The sequence below is a fragment of the Anas acuta genome, chromosome 16 (assembly GCF_963932015.1).
Source record: "Anas acuta chromosome 16, bAnaAcu1.1, whole genome shotgun sequence".
In the NCBI taxonomy this organism is placed as follows: Eukaryota; Metazoa; Chordata; class Aves; order Anseriformes; family Anatidae; genus Anas; species Anas acuta.
Genome location: NC_088994.1, coordinates 4,767,970 through 4,789,941, shown reverse-complemented (window position 1 = coordinate 4,789,941; position 21,972 = coordinate 4,767,970). Strand labels below are relative to the sequence as shown.

At 42.0% G+C, this 21,972-nt stretch overlaps 1 protein-coding gene across 12 annotated transcripts in view; it reads right to left on the bottom strand.

Annotated features, from left to right (window-relative positions):
• PTPRT (protein tyrosine phosphatase receptor type T) overlaps positions 1 to 21,972 on the bottom strand; it is a 564,167-nt gene that overhangs the window by 7,925 nt on the left and 534,270 nt on the right. For all 12 annotated transcript variants that reach the window (XM_068700265.1, XM_068700263.1, XM_068700264.1 and 9 more), the window contains 12 exons: positions 21,049 to 21,125; positions 20,077 to 20,113; positions 18,650 to 18,747; positions 16,767 to 16,883; positions 15,341 to 15,495; positions 12,423 to 12,558; positions 11,262 to 11,411; positions 8,087 to 8,260; positions 5,853 to 5,984; positions 2,675 to 2,800; positions 1,107 to 1,270; positions 467 to 602 (listed from right to left, as the gene is read on the bottom strand). In XM_068700265.1, the coding sequence (XP_068556366.1) occupies positions 467 to 602; positions 1,107 to 1,270; positions 2,675 to 2,800; positions 5,853 to 5,984; positions 8,087 to 8,260; positions 11,262 to 11,411; positions 12,423 to 12,558; positions 15,341 to 15,495; positions 16,767 to 16,883; positions 18,650 to 18,747; positions 20,077 to 20,113; positions 21,049 to 21,125 (1,502 nt within the window). The remainder of the gene's footprint in view (positions 1 to 466; positions 603 to 1,106; positions 1,271 to 2,674; positions 2,801 to 5,852; positions 5,985 to 8,086; positions 8,261 to 11,261; positions 11,412 to 12,422; positions 12,559 to 15,340; positions 15,496 to 16,766; positions 16,884 to 18,649; positions 18,748 to 20,076; positions 20,114 to 21,048; positions 21,126 to 21,972) is intronic.

Genomic DNA, 21,972 nt, shown 5'->3' with positions numbered 1-21,972 from the left:
AGTTCATGTTCCGTGCCCTCACTGCTTTTGAGGAACAATTCAGTGTGATCGATTGAGATGTTTGAATTCAGGACAGTTTAATCTCTCTGGTTGCAGGGAGCATGGTCTGGGCTTCAGACTCTTCTCCCTGCCTGCTTTCAAGGCATGTAACAGCAATAAGCACTAGGCTGTATGAATATGCAAAAGGACAAATCCTGCCCCTTCCCACAGCCATGGTGACAGCCATGGGGTTTGACCTCCTGGAGGCAGCTGGGTGTGGGATGCTCTGCTCCCCATGCTGATCAAGATGAGAAGTAATGGGACTGAGGGACTCATTACATATGTGAAAATGGGAATGTTTTTAATTCTGCTGACTTCATGTTATGCTTGGGTTTGATTCACGCTGGGCTAAGCCCTGAAATTTTGTACCTATACTGAAGTCCCCCTACATGTGCTAGGTGGGGTAAAGTGTAGAAAAAAAGCTTACCAGTGACTCCACCATGTTGGATTTGTTATTCCTTAACGTTTTCACTATGTGGAACACGTCGATGATATTTTGCTGTTGAATCATCTCACACACACTGCAGATGGCACAGAAGGTGCCACTACGTCCCCCACCGTTCCTGGGTGCAGAAGAAAAGAGGCAGCAGATGAAGCCAGGCAAGGGAAGAAAGCACTACTTACACAGCAGCACATACGCTGAGAGAGGTCTGTATTCAGCAGCCTGGTTGAGGAAGTTCCTGGGTTTGTGGAAAAGCAGCTCTGCAGGGGCAGCGTGAGAGCTGGCAGCACTGTGCCACGAGGGAAGGGCTAAACCCATCCCTGGCAGTGGCAGAGAGGAAGCCCTGGGTGCTGCCATGCTCCTCTTCACTCCTCTGGGGCTCCGTGGTCAGAGCTGATCACAGCAGAAAATAGCAGAGCCCTTTTGGCTACTCCTCACCACAATCAGTAAAATCTCTGGGCCAGGAAGTAATATAGCACAATATTCAACTTGAAGTGTATTACAAATGTAATTTAAATTCATTTGCCCCAGCTGAAGCCTGGCAAGCAACCAGATTTCCAGATCCATAATCGGTCCTGGTCAGACACATTTTGTGAGGTTACAGACGTTTTCCAGTTCTACTTACAGGCAGTGGACAACAGTGCGGCCGTCTCGCCCATCGTACTGCTCCTGCCACTTCTCCAACCTTCTGACCACCTTCAGGAGGGAGCGTTTGGAAGGGGGGGTGTCCCTGTATGCTGGCCAGCCAATGTATTGCAAGTGCTGAACGATGCGATATCCATCTTGGGGCTGAAACAAAGAGCATTTTCAAGATGCTAATGGGAATGTGGCAGGAAGCAGGGGGTACCAATTACATGACATCTTCCCCTCTAAATTTCATATCATTAATGCTAGCATCCTCCAACTCTGCATATGTGATGCCTGAGTCGGGAACAAGGACTTTCCAGAATTCTGCATGGTAACCATGATCTCAGATATTACAAAGTCAGGCAGAAACCATCTGCTAAGGATCCCTTTTTTTGTGTCCACTAGAGAAAAAAGTCTCACCAAATCGTAAGAATAGATCAAATATACTTTCCTGGTAGCCTCTGCTGGAGGTCAGGTGTGACGTAAGAATTAAAGGCAAAGATGGCCCTCAGAAAAAAATCTGTGGGCACCATGGTAGAAAGGATCCTCACAAGGATTTTAGCAGTGGCTGTTGGTGATGAGTACAGACGGGTGCAGAGAAATGGGAGTTCCCAGCATCCACCCTGCCAGCACTTCATTCACAAGCCAGCTTTGGTGTGAGTCCCAGGGCCATACTTTTATTAGCTGTAGGACTTCACAGCTGTCCCTTGTTCAGAGGCAATTGGCTTGGACTATGAGGTGGTGATTTATGGGGTAAGTGATTTAGCCATTCATGTAGTTAGACCTCAAGGTTTACTCCATAATGGCATAATTGAACTGCTTCACAGGCTCTGACCACACAATCAGAGACAGATGTGTTAAACAGTATGGAAATGTAATTTTTGGAGCCTGTTTCCACTTCTGATTTAAAAAAAAAAAAAGGAACAAAAAAATTAAAGAGATATAATCAATCTGGGAAACAACTAATGAGAGAAAAATTCCCTGCTGAAACCCTCTCCCTGCAGCCCTGAAGTTGCATTGCCTGGGTCCAGTGTGCAGATAAACTTTGTTTCTATAATTTCAGCTACACTGGAGATGAGAAACGCAGACAAAAAGTTGCTTACAGAAACAGTAGTTGCTTATTTATAGCAAAACAGTGGCCACTGGGAGTCCAGTCAAGCCAGTAAACATTGCATTTGTCTTCAGAGATGCTGCACAGTAGGTAACAGATGGAGAGCATTTGACACTATCTCAGTTTATTTCCTATGATACTGATGGTTTTATATTGGCTACTAAGTGATTAATTGTTCTCAAATATACATAGAAAAATGAATTCCATTTAAATACAGATTTTCAGCTCATATCATCCACTTTCCACTTTCTACTTGCAGCCAAGAGCCTTTTACCAATATAGACTGATGCAATTAAATGTTAATTAAAGGAAGTAGCTACTACGTTCTGCAGTGGAATTCTGTTACTAGGTGAGAGATTCAGCATCTCTAAACCATAGTCTAGGTTCTGCCTCTTTCCCTTCCCTAAATGTATTTTTGAGAATAAATAGGGAATCTGATATTTCGCTGATCTTACCCTGGCCATGTTGCAGATCCGGAATATCCGGTTGATGATGTCTTCATCGATGTCTGCTGAAACAAACTCTACTTGAATTGGGCCATAACAACAGGACGTCTTCTCTGGCCAGTACTGCATGCAGAGCTAGTGAGAGCACCGAAAGGAAAGCAGAAAGCACCTTAATATTAACAAGGCAATGCATGATCGGTCTTCCACTTCAAATTCATAACCAGCTCAAAATCCATAGCAAATCCCTTATTACAGAATGTATTTGCTCAGAAAAGACCTCCTTCTAGCTCTGTGAAACTTCTTTATATCATGAACGTGAAGACAAAAACAAACATATTTTAGACGTTTGACATTTTTTCTTTCTCAGTATGAACACAATTTCAGATTGAATTCTGGGATATAGAGGTGCAGAAAAGAGGCTGGCAAACAAACACGGCACAGATTAAAAATGAGCATTAAAAGATCAGTGTCTGCAGGTAAGCGTAGTAGGAATCACATAGGTTTGAAGTTATTGAGGAAACTGTACACACAACAACAAAATTCATCTTAAGCAAAGGGGAATTTTTCTGTGCAACAAACTTCTTGGCATTCTGACTCTGCCAGCAAGCAGGGGAGGGAAAACGAGTTAGCTCTGAGAGCAACCAGAGCAACTTCAACTTCTGGGTGAACCACAACTGAACCTCTGAAGTTTGTAAAGTCATTTTTCTTATGCTGATGCTACTGAATTCAAAGCATTAAAAAACACACTACTATTCACACAAATTACAATCTAAGTATTTCAAACCCGTCTGGAAATAGATCATGGCAAGAAAACGTTTTGCATGAGATCTCATTAGCAATTTCTGCTGAGATTGTATTTTTCTGAGTTTTTTTTTTCTTCCTATTTTCACGTGTAATTTTTGAGAAGTTTTGAAACCCCTAGATGCTCATTTGAACTTGATCTCAGGCTTTTCAGGTTCAATCACTGTCAGTAATATCATCGTGTGTGCATGCTACCACATTAATTCTGTATTCCCATTATTCCTTTGATCACATGGGATCGAACTGGGTGGGATGAAATCGTATGCATCTTTGCCCTTGTTAGGTTTTCAAGATTAAGCAGCAAGCCAAGACCACATAAGCAAATCCTCATTTGAAGGTTGTCCTTACACTCCCTCCTGACTTTCAAGCAGCCTACTGATTTCCTCTCAAAGCATTTGTCCAATAGACAAGCGGGTGGAGATGGAGCTGAACAGGTGCTTTAGGAAACAACCTCAAGGTGCAGCAGAAAGAAGGGAAAGACCAAACTTTACCTGAAATAAAAAAAACCCCGCTTCTCATAAAGCAGGTCTGTGAATGACCACCCACCCAAACGCATATGCTTATACAGTGCTTGAAACAACCTTTTATGTTCTCTGAACTCCAAATGGGTTATTTGCACTTTTTTCTTGCATAGTACGTTAAAGGCTCACTGAACTATTTATTTTAACCACATTTTTATTTATTAACCACATATTTGGTTTTAACCACAGCTTTTGTGTATTTTTTCATGTAGAGGAGCAAAACATCCTGCTTAAGCACACAAATGTGGCATTTGCATGCAACCATACACTGACAGTTTTGTTGCGCTTATGGTGTCGTGCTTGGATTAAGCAATGATGAGCAGCTAGATAATAACAACATTGTTGTACAATAACAGTGCAAGCATAAAGTCGTAACACAGTTAAACTTCCTTTCCAGAAATCTCACTTTCACAACTGATAGCAAACTTTCACACCCTGCCTTGAGAGCTCATAAGATGCAAACTTTAAAGCTATCCTTAACTTCCAGTGCTAGCTGGGTGTTTTTGGCGTTGGCTGCAGACTTGAGGTAGGTGACACCATGCTAGAATAACTGTCAAAGTGACTTAATGCACTGCCAAATCTCCTCTTCTGTGCCTGAAAACTACCTCATAAAAAATGAAATTTTCTAGGGGAAAAAAAAAAGCAGGTAAAGTCTTCTGCAGAAAGATAGTCGGCAAGAATAACACTGTCTGAGGCTGATAGGTTTCTGAGAACGAAGTGTGAGAAAGTACGCTTGGTTTTCAGAAAACGCTCTGTTTTTCTTTTAAAGTGTCTGAAAAAAAGGAAAAGATGAAATCTGCCTCTGGATGCCATGCCAAGACTCAGAAGCAGGCTGGGTAAATCAGGCAGGAGGCAGCAAATGCACAGGACCTCCAGTTCTTTGCACAGAGGGCTGAGACTCAGCAGGTCACCAAGAGAGCCCACTTCTGAGCAGAGCTCTCACCGCAGACAGAAATGAAATCCCACAGCTTCCACCCTGAAGGGAGCTCCCCTCAATGACCAGGTGATTGGTTTCTCCATTACCATCCAAAAAACGAGACCAATAATCCCGCTGCCTTTGAGTGCGGTAAGATTTTGAAGACAGCAAAAGCACAAATGAAAAATTAATCCATGAAGTACCAACTACTTGAGAGTTCTTCTCCTGTTTAACAAGTGCTGTAATGGGTGAATTAGCAATGCCAAACGTACTCTTCACACAAATTGCATGATTACGCCTTTTTGAAAGCTGTTATCTTCTGCCACTCATCAGCAAGGTGGCTGGAAATTCTGGAACAGGAGCAACAGCAGCGGCTCCTCCCCCTGAAAGCTCAACTTCTGAAAATAACGGTGTGTTTGGTGGCCAAGAAACCAACGTACACATGACACTTAAAAAATAAAAAATAAAAATAAAAAAAAAAAACACAGCACAACGTGCTTCTCCAAAAACGGTGCAAACCGCTCTTCTTAGTACTACAGAATTTCACTGGAAAGCTCAGGGAGAAGATCCTTCCTAGGTTTTTGGTGTATCTCTGGGTTTTATTTTTCTGGAAATGCTGGGTGAAAAGTCAAGCATGAAGTACGTATTTTTAGGGAGGAAGGAGGAGAAATAGAAATGGGTTTTGGAGGAGAATTTACACACAACGAAGGCAACATACTAGATATTTCATCCCTGTTAAATGCAGTAAGAATCTGCTGCCTTAGAAAGACTCGAGCATGTGGGCCTGGGCCTTTTCCTTCTTAATAACCAAAACCATTACCTATTACATTCTGGTTCTCATCCTTTATTTTATTTACTTGTTGACCACAAGAAAATGGCAGCAGAAACCCTCTTAAAGCCCTTTGGATTTAAGAATGACTACGTGACTGAATGATGAAAAATCACTTACCTGTGCTGCATCCATCTCATTCAGCATCACGACGGAGGAGCAGTTATAATCAAACACCAGCCTCCAGAAGTCTGCTACGGTGTTGGGCAAAGGGTGCTGGGTTACAATAAAGGCAGCAGGTTGCTTGTGGCTCTAACAAAAGAATAAGATTAGTTAAAAAAAAAAAAATCAATCAACTTTTATTCAAATGAATATTATACCCGGGAGGCTATGGCTAGGCAATCTGAGCCATTTAACCAGATTATACAAATCACATATCCTTCTCCTTGTTATCGCTGTGCAATGAATGAACGTCTCATAATGGGATTCTTTTGCTCCCAATGAAGACATTTCATTAAAGAAGTGTCACAAGAGCAGAGATTACCTAAATCAATTATTTATATTTTGAGACTCAGCAAATAATACTAATTCTACTATTACTACTATCAGTAATAATAATAATGGGAAACAAAACAGCTGGAAGCAAATGCTCTCCTTCTTGCTGCGATGGACTCCAGGACCTAGCAGAGGGATTAGCCCCATCTGCCATTGCTCCCTGGTGGCACGGTGCTCCAGAAGTGGCACAGTTGGGTTGCAGCCATCCTTTAAAAGGATAGGGGGGAGTATTCAGGGTCTGCACCACTGGCATTCAACTTCTGTTCCTGTTCTTTCATCTCAAAAAAGCCTTCTGCCCTCAATTTCCCTAACTAGGAGGGGGAGAAACCGTGGTCCTAACCTCTGCGGGGCTGTGTTAATGAATGTTTGAGAGGCACCTGGAGATAAAAGGACAGAAGCTCAAAACTATTGCTTTCCAACCACAGCAGGCAATGCTTAGACGAGCCTATAAATGCTCCATCCTTTGTGCTGTGTTTCTGTGAAGCAGACGTGTATCAAAAGTTACAATGCTTGGTTTTAAAAAACAAGCAAACAAAGACATAGATTAAGATTTTGGATTTAAAGTAAGTAAATAAATAAATACCCAGTCTATTAAGATGGCAGCCGTGGGGGCTTGCCTTTTCTCCTCCACATGAGCCAGCTGTGGGTGCAACTGTGAGTGGCCCAGGCTGGGAGGGGGACAGGGCATCGTGCCCTGCACTGCTCTGTGGGGTGGCTGCACCATGTTCCTGGGGTGCACACATGGGCAAGGTGATGGGAAGTGAAAAATTGATGGGAAAAGGAAAGCTGTTGGAAAATGATCAGTTTGGAAAGATTTCCCTCTTTCTTTATAAAAAGTTTCTATATACAAAAAAAAAAAATGCATTTAGGAATTTTGTATGGAAGGATGCAAGTATTAGCAAAGTGCTTTGAGGTAATGAGGGCTAAAATGTGCAAGCACATTCCCAGTCCCTAAGAAACAAGAGAATTGATTCTACAGATCTGCTAAGGCACAGAACACACTTTAAAAAAAAGAAAAAAAAAAGTTTCCTCGGGCATATTTGCAGTGAAGACTTCGCAATTTTCTGAAAAAAAAAATCTCTACAATTAATTCTATGATCATTTGACTTAACCTCATAAATGCAGTACTATCACCGTTCCCCAAAGACTGAAAGAACAGACAAAATTAAAAAAAAGAAATAAAAAATGACCCTATTCAACATCACTTGGGAAAAAATGATGACACTTCACCCCAGACCGTATTTACAGACACTCCAACTGCAATAATTAGTGCCTTTAAAGGCATCCCTATCCAAAAGCAGCTAAGCACCACAGCAAAAAGAAACCATCAGCATAAGTCACCCCATACAAATGACTTGTGCTGTGAGGTTCTAGCCTATAAACAAAGTGAGGGAAAATGCCTTCAGACAGATTCACATCAGTTTTACTCGTGTCCTTCAGTCCTGAGGTTTTTTGCACATCCGATCCCTGTACTCCCATACTCTTAACTGCGGTAGCTCAAATAACTCACTCACTCCACACTGCAAACTATTCTTTTCAAAGAGCTGACCTGGCAGCTCCCCGTGAACGTTTCTCTTCCAACTTATGCATCAACCAGTGGGAAGAGTTGGCCCACCACTTCTTTGTTCGTCAGCCTTTCTAAGCTACAACCTCAGACTGCACGCTCAAAAGCTTCTTTACACTTCTGTAAAGGAGAGAAAAACTGTGTGGCTTTGCCCAGCCTGGAGAGCTCAGACTCAAAACCCGCAGGGAAAATACAAGTCCTTTTGCTTTGGATCCATTTCTCCCAGAAGAGAAACCCAAGAATGAATAAACCTGGTGCGGACTAGGATTAGTGGGGCCCGCAAAGAGCTGCTTACATCCATGAGTGCAGCATTGATGTAGTTACTTGACTCGCCATCCACCGAGATGAGGAAAGGCAGGCACCGGTCCAAGGGCAACACATCCATGCAGCGATTCTTGTCGTGGTTCCTTGGCAGAAGCCCGATGCTGCAATCTTCTGGCCGAACACGCGGTGTCACAATATTGAGAGTCTGTGAAAGTGGGGAGGGAAGAAGAGAAGGAAAGACAGAAGCAGGCTGAGTGTCTTTGAATTCACATCCAAAAAGGATGCCATCTGCACAATATGTTTACTCTAAAGGTACTTAGAAGAGCAGATCTTTGTGATCCCAGAGAATGAAAAAGAACGAGCACGGGGGAGCTTGCTGCTGTTATAATACATCGCAGTTTGCACATCCTCCTGAGGTTCTCTTCCAAACACCGCAAGCTCCAGCAGAAATGCAGGGCACTAACCTACCTTCTAATGATTTCCAGCTGTAAAACCCCACAGCAGTTAGTTAACACTTCTGCTCTTTCTAGAGGTTGGAAATAGCCATCACCGTTACAAGCTGCAGCTTTGACCTGGTCATGGAGTGAAACCTCCTCACGTTTCTGCCATCCCTGGGGTGGACACACATGTCCTGTCCCTCCGAGTGCACCCTGTGCATGAGCACCTTGTGCTCCCCCAGCCCATCCGAGTGGGTTCATGTCCTCTGGTGATTCCTTGGTCAAACTATTGATTTCTCTGAACAATACACACAAAAAAATAAGAGAAAGGAGGTGTGTGTGTGTGTGTGTGTGGAAAGGGGTGCTTTAGTTTGCTTGTTTGTTGTTAAACAGGAAAGTTGAGCTGTTGCCTCTATTATTTATCTATTATTTAGATTGCTCCTTTCCTTGTGGAGGAACACACGGTATGCTTCCCTTACCTAGCCATACCTTATCTCCGGGGTCTTGCTGCTGGTCTTTTACCCTTATCTGTCTTTCCTACAGCTTGACAGAACGTGTTTCTTTAAATGTAATTTTCTTTTGTGTTATCCACTGTGGATGCCTCCTGACAAACCAGCCGCAGGTTACTCAGCAGGTGTCAAAAACAGCAAATCCAAGCGAACACTTCTTAACACTGTCACTTAAGCTGTGGTAGATCAGTAGCTATCTGATGGCATTCCTCTTTTACTTGTCATGTTTTCCTCTCCTGAGCAAAGCCCACGCAGTCATACAGTGAATTCCTTTGCAGCCACCAGATGAACACAAAATATATAGGGGCCAACAATTTTTTTACAGAGATTGACTTCTACAGGGAGGTTATGAACAGAGAAAGGACAAACACATAGGACACACACGTGGTAAGTAAAATTTGAATAATATAGTTGCTCTAAATTATGCATAAAGTAGATGCATAATTTTTGCATTTATGCAAAAACTTTATTCTACATAAAGTCCCCTTGTTTACAGATGGGAAGCATCCAGTCTGGCAGGGGAAGCAACATGAAATCTGAAATCTCTGACAGTGCAGATAATTAGGCAGGTGACTTGTTAGTGATTTACTCCTGTCTATTTTATGTCCTTCCCCTCACTCCCTTGTATTTGTGCTTACTCAGATTATGAAAGATCTCCAGAATGAGCTCTTGTATGTTTAGACAATGTGTAGTGCATAAGAAATCCATCCAGTCTTACCTGGGGGACAGTGAGACCTAAGTAATACAAATTGCACCAACACATGTAGTTAGATCAAGTGGTTCATAAAGACTGTGGAAAAAGATACCATCTTCTGCATTAAATTCAGACAATTAGGGATGGAGAATGCTCCAAGCTAAAATCCTGTAGAAATAACATTGTACAACTAGACAGCAAACAAACTTCTTATGCAAGGTACAGAGAAGCATTTCCTTCCCAGAGGAGCTGCCAGCCCCTGGCAGCTCAAAAGAACAAGCACACGGGCAACAAATCTCACTTCACATCATGACAAAGTAAGCACACTGAACAGTGACATTTTTTAATAATTTGATGAAGTTAGGATTTAGTTCCTTCACGCCAAGCATCCAAAACCAGAAACACTTTTACAGATCTGATATCACTTGATAAAACCAGATTTTTTTTAATTGAACTGTCATCAGTTGAGATCCACATACTTTATCTCACTATATCAACCCTGATGATTCTCTGCAAGGTTTCAGATAAAACACATTCTTTTGTTGCATAGAGAGGGAGCAAAAGAGGCACCTGACTCAGACTGGGGCTCCTGAACGTCTTTCTCCTGAAAAAGGCACTTTGCTGGGAAATGGAGGGACATCTCCCACAGTTAAAGGAATCTCCATTTTTGCACTGTTGATTTAGAATAGACTCTTAATAAATAGCAGAGGTCTCCTCTCTCTCTCTCCTTTCAGTCCAAATCACCTGCCTCCAAATTGCCCACAATATTATGTTTTTCCACATGCTGGTGTTAGTTGAAAATCCTCAAGGGACTTAAAGATATACTGGGAATAAGGGTAGAAAGTTCAGCCCACCATTAGGGTGAGTTCTTTGCTGTGCAAGAGGAACAACTCCACAGAGCTGGTGGCTTGTGTGTCCCAAGCCTCAGTTTATCAGGGTGGGATAAGCAGTGGTGTTAGCACAAGGTGGAGCAGTCCCCATTTAATCGCTTGCCCCAGGTAAACAGTGCTACTCCAGCACTTGCTTTATTATATGTCATTCCAGTTCTGGCCACCAGGTACTTGTAAAAACATACAGAGTGAACTGAGAGCTTCAGTTAGTCAAGAATTAGTACTAGAGAAAGTAATGCTCAGTGAGCTCACTCTACACTCTCTCTTTGTATGGAATTACATCAACAAGTTGATTGTCAAGACTCTGAGGCAACATACAAGCCACAAGAACAGTGCATAAGGCACCATGAGGCATAAATGTTTCTGCAGAAATTACAGAAGGAAATGAACAACTGAATATTTGCTTAAAGGAGAAGTACAATGTTATCTGTGAAAATTGGTATCCTTGCTCTGTTGAAGTGATGGGAAATGTTCCTTGCCAGAGACTGAAAAACCCCAAGCTTAAAACCAAACCTCTGCCTGATCCAGTAGTAACACAACAAAAATCACCTGAAATCAGACCTCAGTTCAGGGTCCCCATTCTCTGCTATGATGGAAATCATAAAATGATACACAGAAATTGTTAAATACCTTCAGTACACCAATTGCAATGACTGAGATAGATACATGAAATTACCTGAAACTCATCTTTTATCTGGCTGGAATTAGTCTGTGGATCTAGTCTGCTGATGTTGTAATATATGGATCTGAACTCACAAACTGGAATGGCCGTGTTGCCGCAGAGACATGCCTCCAAAATGGCATCGTGGACAAATACATACTGCTCCTGTACAGGGGAGGGGATAAAATATTAAAGTTGTATTTTCAATATAGATCATGAAATATCACACCTTTTTTTTTTTCCTTAAGTCATGCCTGCTATGCATATTTGGCACTGTTTCATGTGGAGACAAATTACACAGTGTGCTATGTGACAGCTTTGTGAGCATATTTCATCCATCATTGAATGTGAGGTCTCATGTATTCATTTCAAATTTACAAGTCAAATGGGAAGTCACCAGTCTCAGAAATGCTGGGACAAAATGGGATTGGGCCAAGGAGGAAATCAGGGTGTAAAGCTTGTCTGTTGGCAATCACGAGGTAATGATCTCTTCATTGTTAGGAATGGATTGTACTTCAGACCCATGATACCAACAGCAAAAATTAGAGGACTAACAAGTCTGCTCCACCTGTCTTTTCAAAACACCTTGAAGAATCTGGTTTTCTGGGAAAAGTTATTTCCCTGAACAAAATATGGGATATGGGAAGTTCAGCAAAGCTGAAGTCCTTCTCTGTTCCAGACGATTGCTCTGTCCCTCAGGAGGGGAAGCACGCAAGTAAAACTTGTGTAGCGGAACAGCAGTCCCATGGGAGTTTGTGTAGCTGCTAAATGGTACAAGATGGAGCAGCTTGCTTCATTGGCACCCTAAGCTTAAATCAAAGATGCTTCTTTTGTTTTTTAGCTTGCAATTTATCCAGAATGGGTACTATGTGAGTCTGCAGTACACCCATGAATGAGCCCTGAGAGGATTCAGGAACTGTCTTTTCTACTATGAGTATAAAAGTAATCAGCAATACTAAGAATTAAATTTCAAGGTTTGCCCTCCTGTCTTGAGACCCTGAGTAGCTGCGGGTGAATGTGATTCAGCGTACATCTGGCCATGTTTAGAGAAGAAAGTTGTGTATAACCTCATCACAGAGGAGGCAAGCATTGACTTAATGAAATGCTGGGCTCCTGTCGAGCAGAGGAGCCAACAGGAAAGCAGCACATGGTAAGAGGAGACCTGCTTGCACCTACCTCCGTCTGCACCAAATTGACCCTTTGGGAGCGCAGCTCTCGCACGCAGTTAAATATATCTACCACGCCTTCGTTCTCTGCCATGTCAAGCATGATGTCGATGGCAATAAAGCACCCTGTTCTCCCAGCCCCGGCACTAAAAAAGAGAAGACAGTGAGGGCCTGCGTGATCAGGGGACTGTGGAGAGGCAGGGCTTTATGGAGGAGAAAATAGCTATTACAAACACAGCTGTCTTCTGGAAGCTGCTCCCCTCTCGTGTCCAGTTAAATAGGCTTAGGATTTAAGGGAATGAGGTGAAAGAATATTTCTTGAAAGGGAAGCAGACCCAGGAAGGAGGAAAGAGGGCTTTGTTTTCTTGAAAATCAACAGAAACATTATTCAGAAAAATATTTGTTTTGGTTTTATGGGTCGGTTCACCTGCACATCTCATCAAACTGTGGGAGAGCAGCCTTCAGGTTGCAAAAAGATACAGCCTGGGAGAGCAGGGGAGGTGGGGGGGCTTCTCTTAGGGTTTTCTTCCCATGCGACTTGGAAAACGCATGCCCATTTATTCAAGCGGGTATGATGAAACAGTCCTTTGCCTCAAACACTTCTTCTCCCTTTTTAATCGAGAGGAAGTTGGGTCCCAGGCAGGCTGATTGCAAGTTGTGCATTGTAAAATTACAGAGAGGGGAGCCTGAGGCTACTCAAACCCTTCAGTTTAGAACCCTTAGCTGTGTGTGAGAATCGGACCATCTCCTGCAAAGTGTGTTGTCATTGTGTCCTCCTTCCCTCCCGGGAAATCATCCAAAGCTGTTTAGGTGTGAAGGATAGAAAGAGGAGAACATCTCTTCACATTATGCCAAAAAAAGAAGGAAAACTCAGCTCTAATCCGGGAAACTTCAGTTGCACGAAAACTCCAGCAGAGCCGAAAGCAAGGAGATATGAATGACCATAAATTAATGGACCAGATTAATCAACTGCTGAATAGAGAGAAGATATTTTTCATTTGCAGAATTTTAATGAATAAGTGGCATTTCCTCTCTCTTTATCTCTCAGCTTTTCAGAATTTTAACAAATAGTTATAACATTTCTATATTTAGAGGACCCTGGCACTTCATAAATATCGAATAGTGATAATATCCAGCCAGGCATCGGTAGGGAGAATTTGGTAATTACCACTTAAAGCAAGTCATTAAAATTCAAAAGCAGATAAATAACGGAGAGGAAATGGCATTTATTCATTAAAATGTGAAGGATGAAAAATTTCTCCTTGCTTTCTTGGTGACGATGAATCAGGTTCAGACTCCTTCCAAGGCCAGACCCATGTCACAGCACCAAGGCTGCAAATTCAAGCCCTGAGAGCTCTGAAAGAATTCCCTTCTGCCAGCTCCTCTGGTTTAGCCATATTTTATTATAAATCTGATTCAGCACTTGCTCGTTAAAAAAAATAAAATAATAATAATAAAAAAAGAACAACCAATAAACAAAAAGAAAAACAAAAACCACCCCAAACTGTTGAAAGATTTAGCTGGTTTTCCTTTTTAAAGTGATTGTGAGGCATATTCTCTTTCTCTCCTCCTGATCTCAGAGGGTGGCACTAGGAGGTAGGTGCCTGTGGAGTGCTCAGGGTGAGATCTGGGGGCAGCCAGCTCTGCTCTCTACCCTCGTGCTCCGTCCGTGGCTCCTTTCCAGAACACGTGCACTGAGCTCTGAGCAAAGCACTGCACAAGTAGCTGCTCCAAAGCCAAACTTGTTTTCTGTAGCCAGGCACTCTTAATTTGAAGTCACATTATAACAAGGGTTTGCATAACTATAGCGTATTACAGGAGCAACCATTTTATCTGGAAAGCCATAGAAAGGACACCTACCTACATCCAAGGCTCACTAATGCAGAAAATTCTTTCTGAGTTCTGTTACCATCTTCTGATCCGCAATGCATCATCCACAGAAATTATATGAACTATTGATCCAATCTAGCATAACACCTCCCCACCAATTTTTCCTTTGCTGTAAGTTGCTGGTGATAAGTATTAGGAGAGTTAGGACAAGTCAGGAGAGCTGGTTTCTCTTCCTAGCTCTGATGGCAGCCCTGGGAGTCTCTGCTCTCCCTCCACCATTAGCATGTCTGATTGCATCTCTGACTGCTAGTTCTGCGTGTCGGCACACTCTCCTACATATTCATGTACTGCCTTGCACAGTAGGGTCTTAAGCTCAGTTGGAAGACGATGGTGCTAAAAGAGCACACACCAGTAGCAGCAGCAGCCAGGGAAGTAGCCAGCATGCAAATCAATAAACTGAATTTTCATGGCTGTAAACCAAGCAGTCAGTTTTCCTCAGGCATTCACTTCTTATGTACTATCTGGAAGACACAGGGCTGGTTTTCGGTCTGAAATCCCCATTCCAGACCCTGGGCTTTGAGAAGGCTAAGATGCACATGGCAGGTATCCAGAGCCAGGAAGACAAAAAAATGTTTGAGATAAAACCTACTGTACCCTAGTACAAAGCTGAACTGCAGTGAATGTGTGTACAGAAAAGCAAAGTTGCTTTAAAATTCCCTGTCCACAGACCTCTTTTCCTTTTTTTGGTAGGCATCACCCGTACTGCCACGTGAGGTTTGTTGTAGATAATGACTAGACTGGCTGCCCCAGATATTTACCATTTTCCCAGCTCTACTATGAGCATCTAAGAGAGTATGGGCCACCAGAGAGTCCTCTACATTCGAATAGCCCTCTCTGACCTACTTATATCATCTCCAGTTCACGCCAGCTAAGCTCCAGAGCTGCCACTTTAGAAAAGAAAACCGGATTCTACTTTGTTTCCCTGGGAGGCCCACAAATTATACTCTTAAACAAACAAAACATAGTTATTGCCAAATGAGAAGAAAGAAAAAAGCTGAAAAAGCTGATGGAGGAAAGGCTCAGACACAGTTTGCATACCTGCAGTGCACAACAATAGGTCCTGCTTCTGGGGGGTTGAGAAACTTCACTTGCCGAACAAAGCCTAAGAGGCCCGTGGCATAGCAAGGAACCCCGTGGTCTGGCCAGCTGGTGAAGTGGAACTGCCGAATCTCTCGGATCTCATGGTAGCCTTTCTGAGGAGACAACACAGCCTCTATTTTTCTTCCATCAGACTGCAATCAGCATATTCTCATCAGTGCTCCCTTCCCTCACGCAGAGGGCTGAACAAGCAGCTAGCTCTAATTACACGCAGGAACATGTCCTGTACCACTTCTCACTCCAAGAGATTTCGAGGTGAAGGATCGAGATGCACTCCAACTACAAATGAACCGGGTAACGTACAACCGAGGACTATGAAGGTGAATGCCAGCACCTGTGTCAAACCTGTGGTCTTAGGGTTCAAAACCAGCTGATTAGGACCATTACAGAGCGATGTCAGTCCCGGCATACCAGGCCTGCACTTATCCAGTCTGGTTTTGTGATATCTCCAAACCATCACTCTCAAATCTTTCTTGAGGCATTGAAGCAACAGACTGGGGAATGAACACCTAAATAATACACACACCCTAGATTTTCTGCTACCTCCAAATAGGGCAGAAACTGATACTCAAACCCACCACTTGGCTTTCCTGGTAAAACCAAGTTACTGGTGCAGGAAAACCGACACCACTTGTATACGTCCTGCCAAGAGTAACATAGAAGTGTCAGTTAGTTGTGACATTTTATTGCACGGGAAACATATGTGGAGTCCACTATCCTGTCAGATTTTGGCATTAGCATTTTTTGCCAGGTTTTTTAGTGATTCAGTGGAAGGTGGATCTGGTATGTTAGTAAACTGGAACATTCCCACTGTGGTTAAGCTTAAGTTGTCTTAGTAGGAATTTTTGAAAAGCTTTAAAAACACTTACTGAGTGTTTGGAGAGTGATTTGGACAGACATGGGATACTCTGATATTTAGACATCTGATTTCTAATTATATATAACAAATCTTCTGAATCCTGCTGATTTAGGGACAATTTTTCGTAACTGAGCCTGTATCGTATTTTATTTCTATTGGAAAGGGATCATCTCTGGCATCAATTTAACTGGTATCTTTTCTTCATCTATAATTTTCCACTGTGAAATGGGATAGTTATTATTCCTGGCATATAGTCAACTACCTGCTGGCTTTTGGATGCATTTAAACTTCATGCACTGTGGATTCTACTTTTGTGGCTACAGCACAATATTTGAGTAAAATCATTTATCCAAAATTGGAATACCTGTCAAAAATTTAGGTTTCTGAGGTGAAACCGAGCCACACTGGGTTCCTATCTCCAGATCTCTGGACATGCTTCCCAGATTTCACCTCAGATCAAAAACTGAGTGTTATAACAAAATTTTAGCTGACTGAAGATTTCCTTACCTTTTGTACAGTAAATGTGCGTATGACATACTCTGCCAGTGGTTCTGTCTCAATTAGTGTGACTTTAATATCGCCATAGACCTCTGTGTCATCTGGCCAGTACCGAACACATTTCACCTGGCAGGAGGGAAAGAAAACGTTGAGAGGAAGTCATTTAACTTGAGACAGAGCTGACACATTTTACTCCACTTTCAAGCTGAAGATGACACAAAGTGAAATTTCTCGTGATGTACAGACCATGCCAAAACTGAGTAAATAAATGAGATCAAAACTCCCTTACCAAATACAGAAGTTTACTCCGTAGTGAATACTAATTAAAGCATTCATTTAACTTTTTTTTTTTTTTTTTTAGGATAGCCTTTCTTAAATTCCCACAGAAGCCCAGACCATATGTCAGGTTTACAGAACACCTTGCAGTCACTAGCATCACCATCTTTAAGAAAAAAAGTGTTCTTGCTATTGTTACTGTGATTTCAAACGGTCTCTGTACAGCTAAACAATTTCAGTTCATAGGGACTGTGCAATACTTCCTGATGCATTAAATTTATTTGGGTTTAAAGCATCCCTTACCAGATAAGGACACAAATTTGACATTTATGATGTGCCTGAGCTTAGGCTCCTGAAAGAAATCTCCTGATCATGTGAACACATCCCAAGCTTAGCTACTTTCAGAAGCCATGTGCAAAACCAAATAAAAAATAAAAACCGGGGCTGTGAAGCTTTAGAGGGGACATATAGGATAACAAAAGCTATCAAGCTATTAAATGCTGTAGCATGAAAAAGTGAAACAGCACCTAAAAGCTGAGATGACTAGCTAATGCAGAGCAGCTTTCATATTCCAGTTCTAGTCATAAACAGCATTTATAAATATAAAACATTATTAATTTAGTTTTTTTGTTTTTTACACAAAAGAGTTTATTTCAAATTGAAGTGTCAGTAGAAAGTAAAATAGAATAAATAACAATAAATGAACAGAACCAGGTGGCATTCAACCATGAGATCTAAAGGAAATCAAATAAAAAGCAGCTGAATTACTAACAGTTGTGAATAATCAATTGCTTAAATGTTTTTTTTTAGTACAACAGGAATCGAAGGTGAGAAACAGAAGGACAACATTTTAAAGTGATGGTTTCTGGCTGAGAATCTCTCTAAACCAAAGAGACTCCACTATCAGGAGTGGGGAGAATGCACTAAGGAAAACACACCCCAGGTGTGCCTTTTTCTTATTCCCTAGAGCTGGCCACAGCGAGCCCGCACCCTTTGAGTTATTCATGCTTCGTCCCATCCTGGTCTTTGGCCATCACTCTGTGCTTACACAGGGACTCCTGGTCCACCTGTATCCAACAGAGTGAAGCTGTGGCTGGTGAGGAGGCCAAGGGTGCTGGGTGGCCCCAGGATTCAGCTATGCATGGTCTCACACCACCATGGAATTGTGATATTCTGAAATGATTAGAAACTCTTGGCTTTGAAGCGTCATTTAAAGAGCTCTTTTGATCAGCTCAAACACCAGCCACACGTCCTCTCCCCTCCAGATTTTTGTGGGTAGGGAAGTATTCAAATTATACAGACAAAGAATAATTATTATTAAACCCTTTTTTTCCCTCTGTACTGAAAAGGAGACAGCTCCTCAGCTAGCATAAATTTGTCTAACTCTGCTAAAGTCAAGACTTACACCAGAAACAAGATCCTTATTAGTTTGGAATGGAAGCAGCTAAGTATTACAAAATCTAGCACTTTAGAGGAAAAAACCCTGAGTGGATTAATTCATTCCCTTACTACAGTAAGCAAAAAGCATTTCACTGGCTGAGCATGCCTGCAGCAGCAACATGGTGCTATACTCAGCACTGGTTTGGTTGTATTTGCTGGGAAAATGGTACCCTTACCCTGCCCACTTCCACCAAGTTGGTGACCATGACAACGCTTGCAGAGTTTTCTTGCCAAATCATTCTCCAGAAATCCTTCACTGTCTCTTGCATCGGCCCTGGGGCAACAGAAAAGACAAAAGGACATCTTCAGAGAGAGTATTTAATGCCAACAACCCATTTCAGCTATTTCCTAGCCACTGCCCTGTGGATCCCACAGGATCCTACTCTCCCTTCCAGGGCATCTCTCCATGATTCAGGGTTACAGGCACTAAACAGCCTAGAGCTCTTTGAGGTATCAGACACCTTGTCCTTCCTTGCAGCAAGTATTTAAGGTGCTAGCAGGCTGTACGCAGAGGTGATGGCTGTATTGTAAACAGGGGAGATAGCTCCTGTAGGAAATCACGTATAAGCAATGGGAGGTGGATGCACCATGCAGTCTCTCTGGAATTAAGGCTGCATGGAAATTTTTCATGTGATGCAACACAAATTCCTCTATTCATACTTTAATATTTACTAATTATGAAGGAGAAAACATGCATAAATCCACAATTTTTTGAAGTCCTCCCAGAGGAAAAAAAATCAGGCTCCAACAGCCAAACAGCAAAAGATTTATTAGACTAGAGTCTCTCTCTGACTTTGTTTCCTTCTCCTCCTCTATGCTGCAGGTGAAATCCTTCACTCAAACTTCACCCAATCCTGTCCAAATTCCATCCTCCATGTTCTTTGCATTGCTGCATTCCCTATACCCTTATAAACCCACACACTAATTTTATTCTGGTATGTTCCTTTACTCCTTCATCAGGGACAAACCAGTGAGAAAGTCACAAAGCGGAACTTAAGAACAGGGTCGTTTATGGTAGCAACACATTTGTAGGGAAGGAAGGAATGCAGTGAAATGAGAACAAATAATGGTAGAGGAATTGGTCATAGCAAAATAGTTTGCCCAGCGATGCAGGACAACAGCATCCTAGTGCACAGACCAGGAGTAGGGAGGCTCATCATCTAACACTGATAGCTCTGAACATTGAATTGTGTTGGTTAGCTTTTTTTTTTTTTTTTTGGCCCCTATAGGCAGAGGAAATTTCAACTAATTTGCAGAAGATGGTGTTCTAATGCATTTCCTAATAGTGCCCACCAACAAAAACTCATCAGTCCGAGGCATATTCATACAGCCTTCCCCAAGCAATTTCACTCCAGAAGGTAAACCCAAGCTCCGTTAAGTCCCTTTTAGTTCTAATCTCATATTTCACGCACAAAGGGCACATTATAGATTGCACTGCCACCTCTAAGTCTTACTCCTGCAGCTGAGATTTTGTGTTTGAGTGTCTTAAATATCTTGGAACTTCAGACGTTCCCAGAGCAGATGTCACCCTAGAGATAACTCCTACAGCAATTTAAAACAGCAGAGGTTTTACAAATATATAGACATACAAGAATGAACTTGCCTTGAGTTGCAATGTAATGACGAGGCCGGTGGTACCCCTGGAAAAAAAGAAAAAATTGTGATGGTCTGAGATCACAGTTAAACAAAGCACAAGAGCATGCATTTTATACCTTCCAGGCACCAACGACTGTCATACACTTAATGGTGTACTAACAATGGTTGTTGAACACATGAAGATAAAGAACGAGGCTGCCCCATGAGATTTTAAGTGATGGTATCTCACTCAGGTTGAGTAATAAAAACCCCACAAAATCATAAGATCTCATCATAGCAAAGAGAAAACAGGAACGGAGCAGTTTTCACTATTCATTCAAAGAAATAAAAGTGCCATAATTAACCCATGGTCAGCTCTGAAAACTAGCACAGAAAAAACTGCATCTTTGTGTTGGAAAAACAAGAAAGGGGTGGGTTTGCCCCTGTATGATAACACTGAATGCCAGTGGTACGTAACTTTATGAAGCGCATTTTTTGGTTTCTTCTATTAAAGAAACTCTTTTGAACAGCATCATGTTCCTAAGCATTAGGAGATGCATGAAAGAAATGCATGTTCATTTGACCATCCTGTGTGCGTAAGAGTTTGCTTTTTAAATGTTATTTTACAATACTATAAAAAAAAGTCAATCCACTTATTCCTTCTGTCCTACGACTTTGTATGCAGTCAATAAATCTCAGATATCTGTTAATGTTATTGCGAGGGGCTGATATTGATTTTCACATACATCTCGCATTTAGCCCACATTCCACTTATGTTTGTGGATCTGTCAGACACAGGAAATCTCCATCTGTCTAGACTGGTCAGAAAGAATAAACTGGAGGCCAAGAACCTTCTCCCTGTCACAACATGATGTCTGTATAACTTTCAGCTGCCATTCATATCAGACCGGCAGTCTGTCCCTACATGAGATGCACCAAATTGGTAAGCAGGCTTGTCAGCAGGAGTGTTTGTCACTTCAGGAATGTCCATGAGCCTTACGTCGATGTAATTGGCGTTGATGTAGTCAGAGTGAGGGTCCCCATCCAGCAGTTGCAATCTCACCCTTGAATGATCATCTGAAAGAAGGAAAGAAAAAAGTGACAGTAACAATAAAGAGGAGTTTGTCAGTGCTTTATTTTATCTGCCGATTCCTTCAAGTGGGTAATTGAACACTTACAATAGTAAAAAATGAAAGAGTATCAGAGCTATTCCTGCTCCTATGTGCCCTTTCTTTTGTACTTAAGATGTAATGTTTAGATCTTTAAGTTAGTGTTCATTCAAACTCAATGTTCATTAAATTCACTGCCATCACTATAAATTATTACAGAGCTATACACAGACCACAGATGTTGCTTGGTTTGGGGTCTTTGCAGGAAGAGCATCTCCTTTACAAGAGCCATCATCACCATGGGAAGTAACAGCCTCCCCAGATTCCTTAGGTTCACATAAATTGAGGTAAGAACTAACAGTAAAAACCAGGATAAAAATGAGGTCGTGACAAAGGTATAAAAGATTAAAGGAGGATAAAATGACAGATGAAATCCTACAAGTAACAAGTGGGGCAACCCAAGGAACTAAAAGAAAATACCAAAGGAACTCAGAGCAATGCTCATACAGCCCGCAGAAACCACTGCAGCAAAGTGACAGCAAAGCGTGAAGCTGTGTTCCAGACAAAAAAAAAAAAAGTTCATATCTTTATGGACATTCAAAGTTACTTTAGATAAGGCAATAAAATAACAGGTATCAGTCTTTTGATACTCTCCCAGTATGTTCTGCAGTTCAGGCACAGAAAGGAAGCGCCCCAGTGGGCTGATTATGTCATGACTGTCCACCAAGGGAATATTTTGATCTTCCTCTGGAACAGCTGGTGCTGAGCTCTGTCAAAGGAGGTACTCAGTGAGCTGGGTCATTGATCTGATTTGG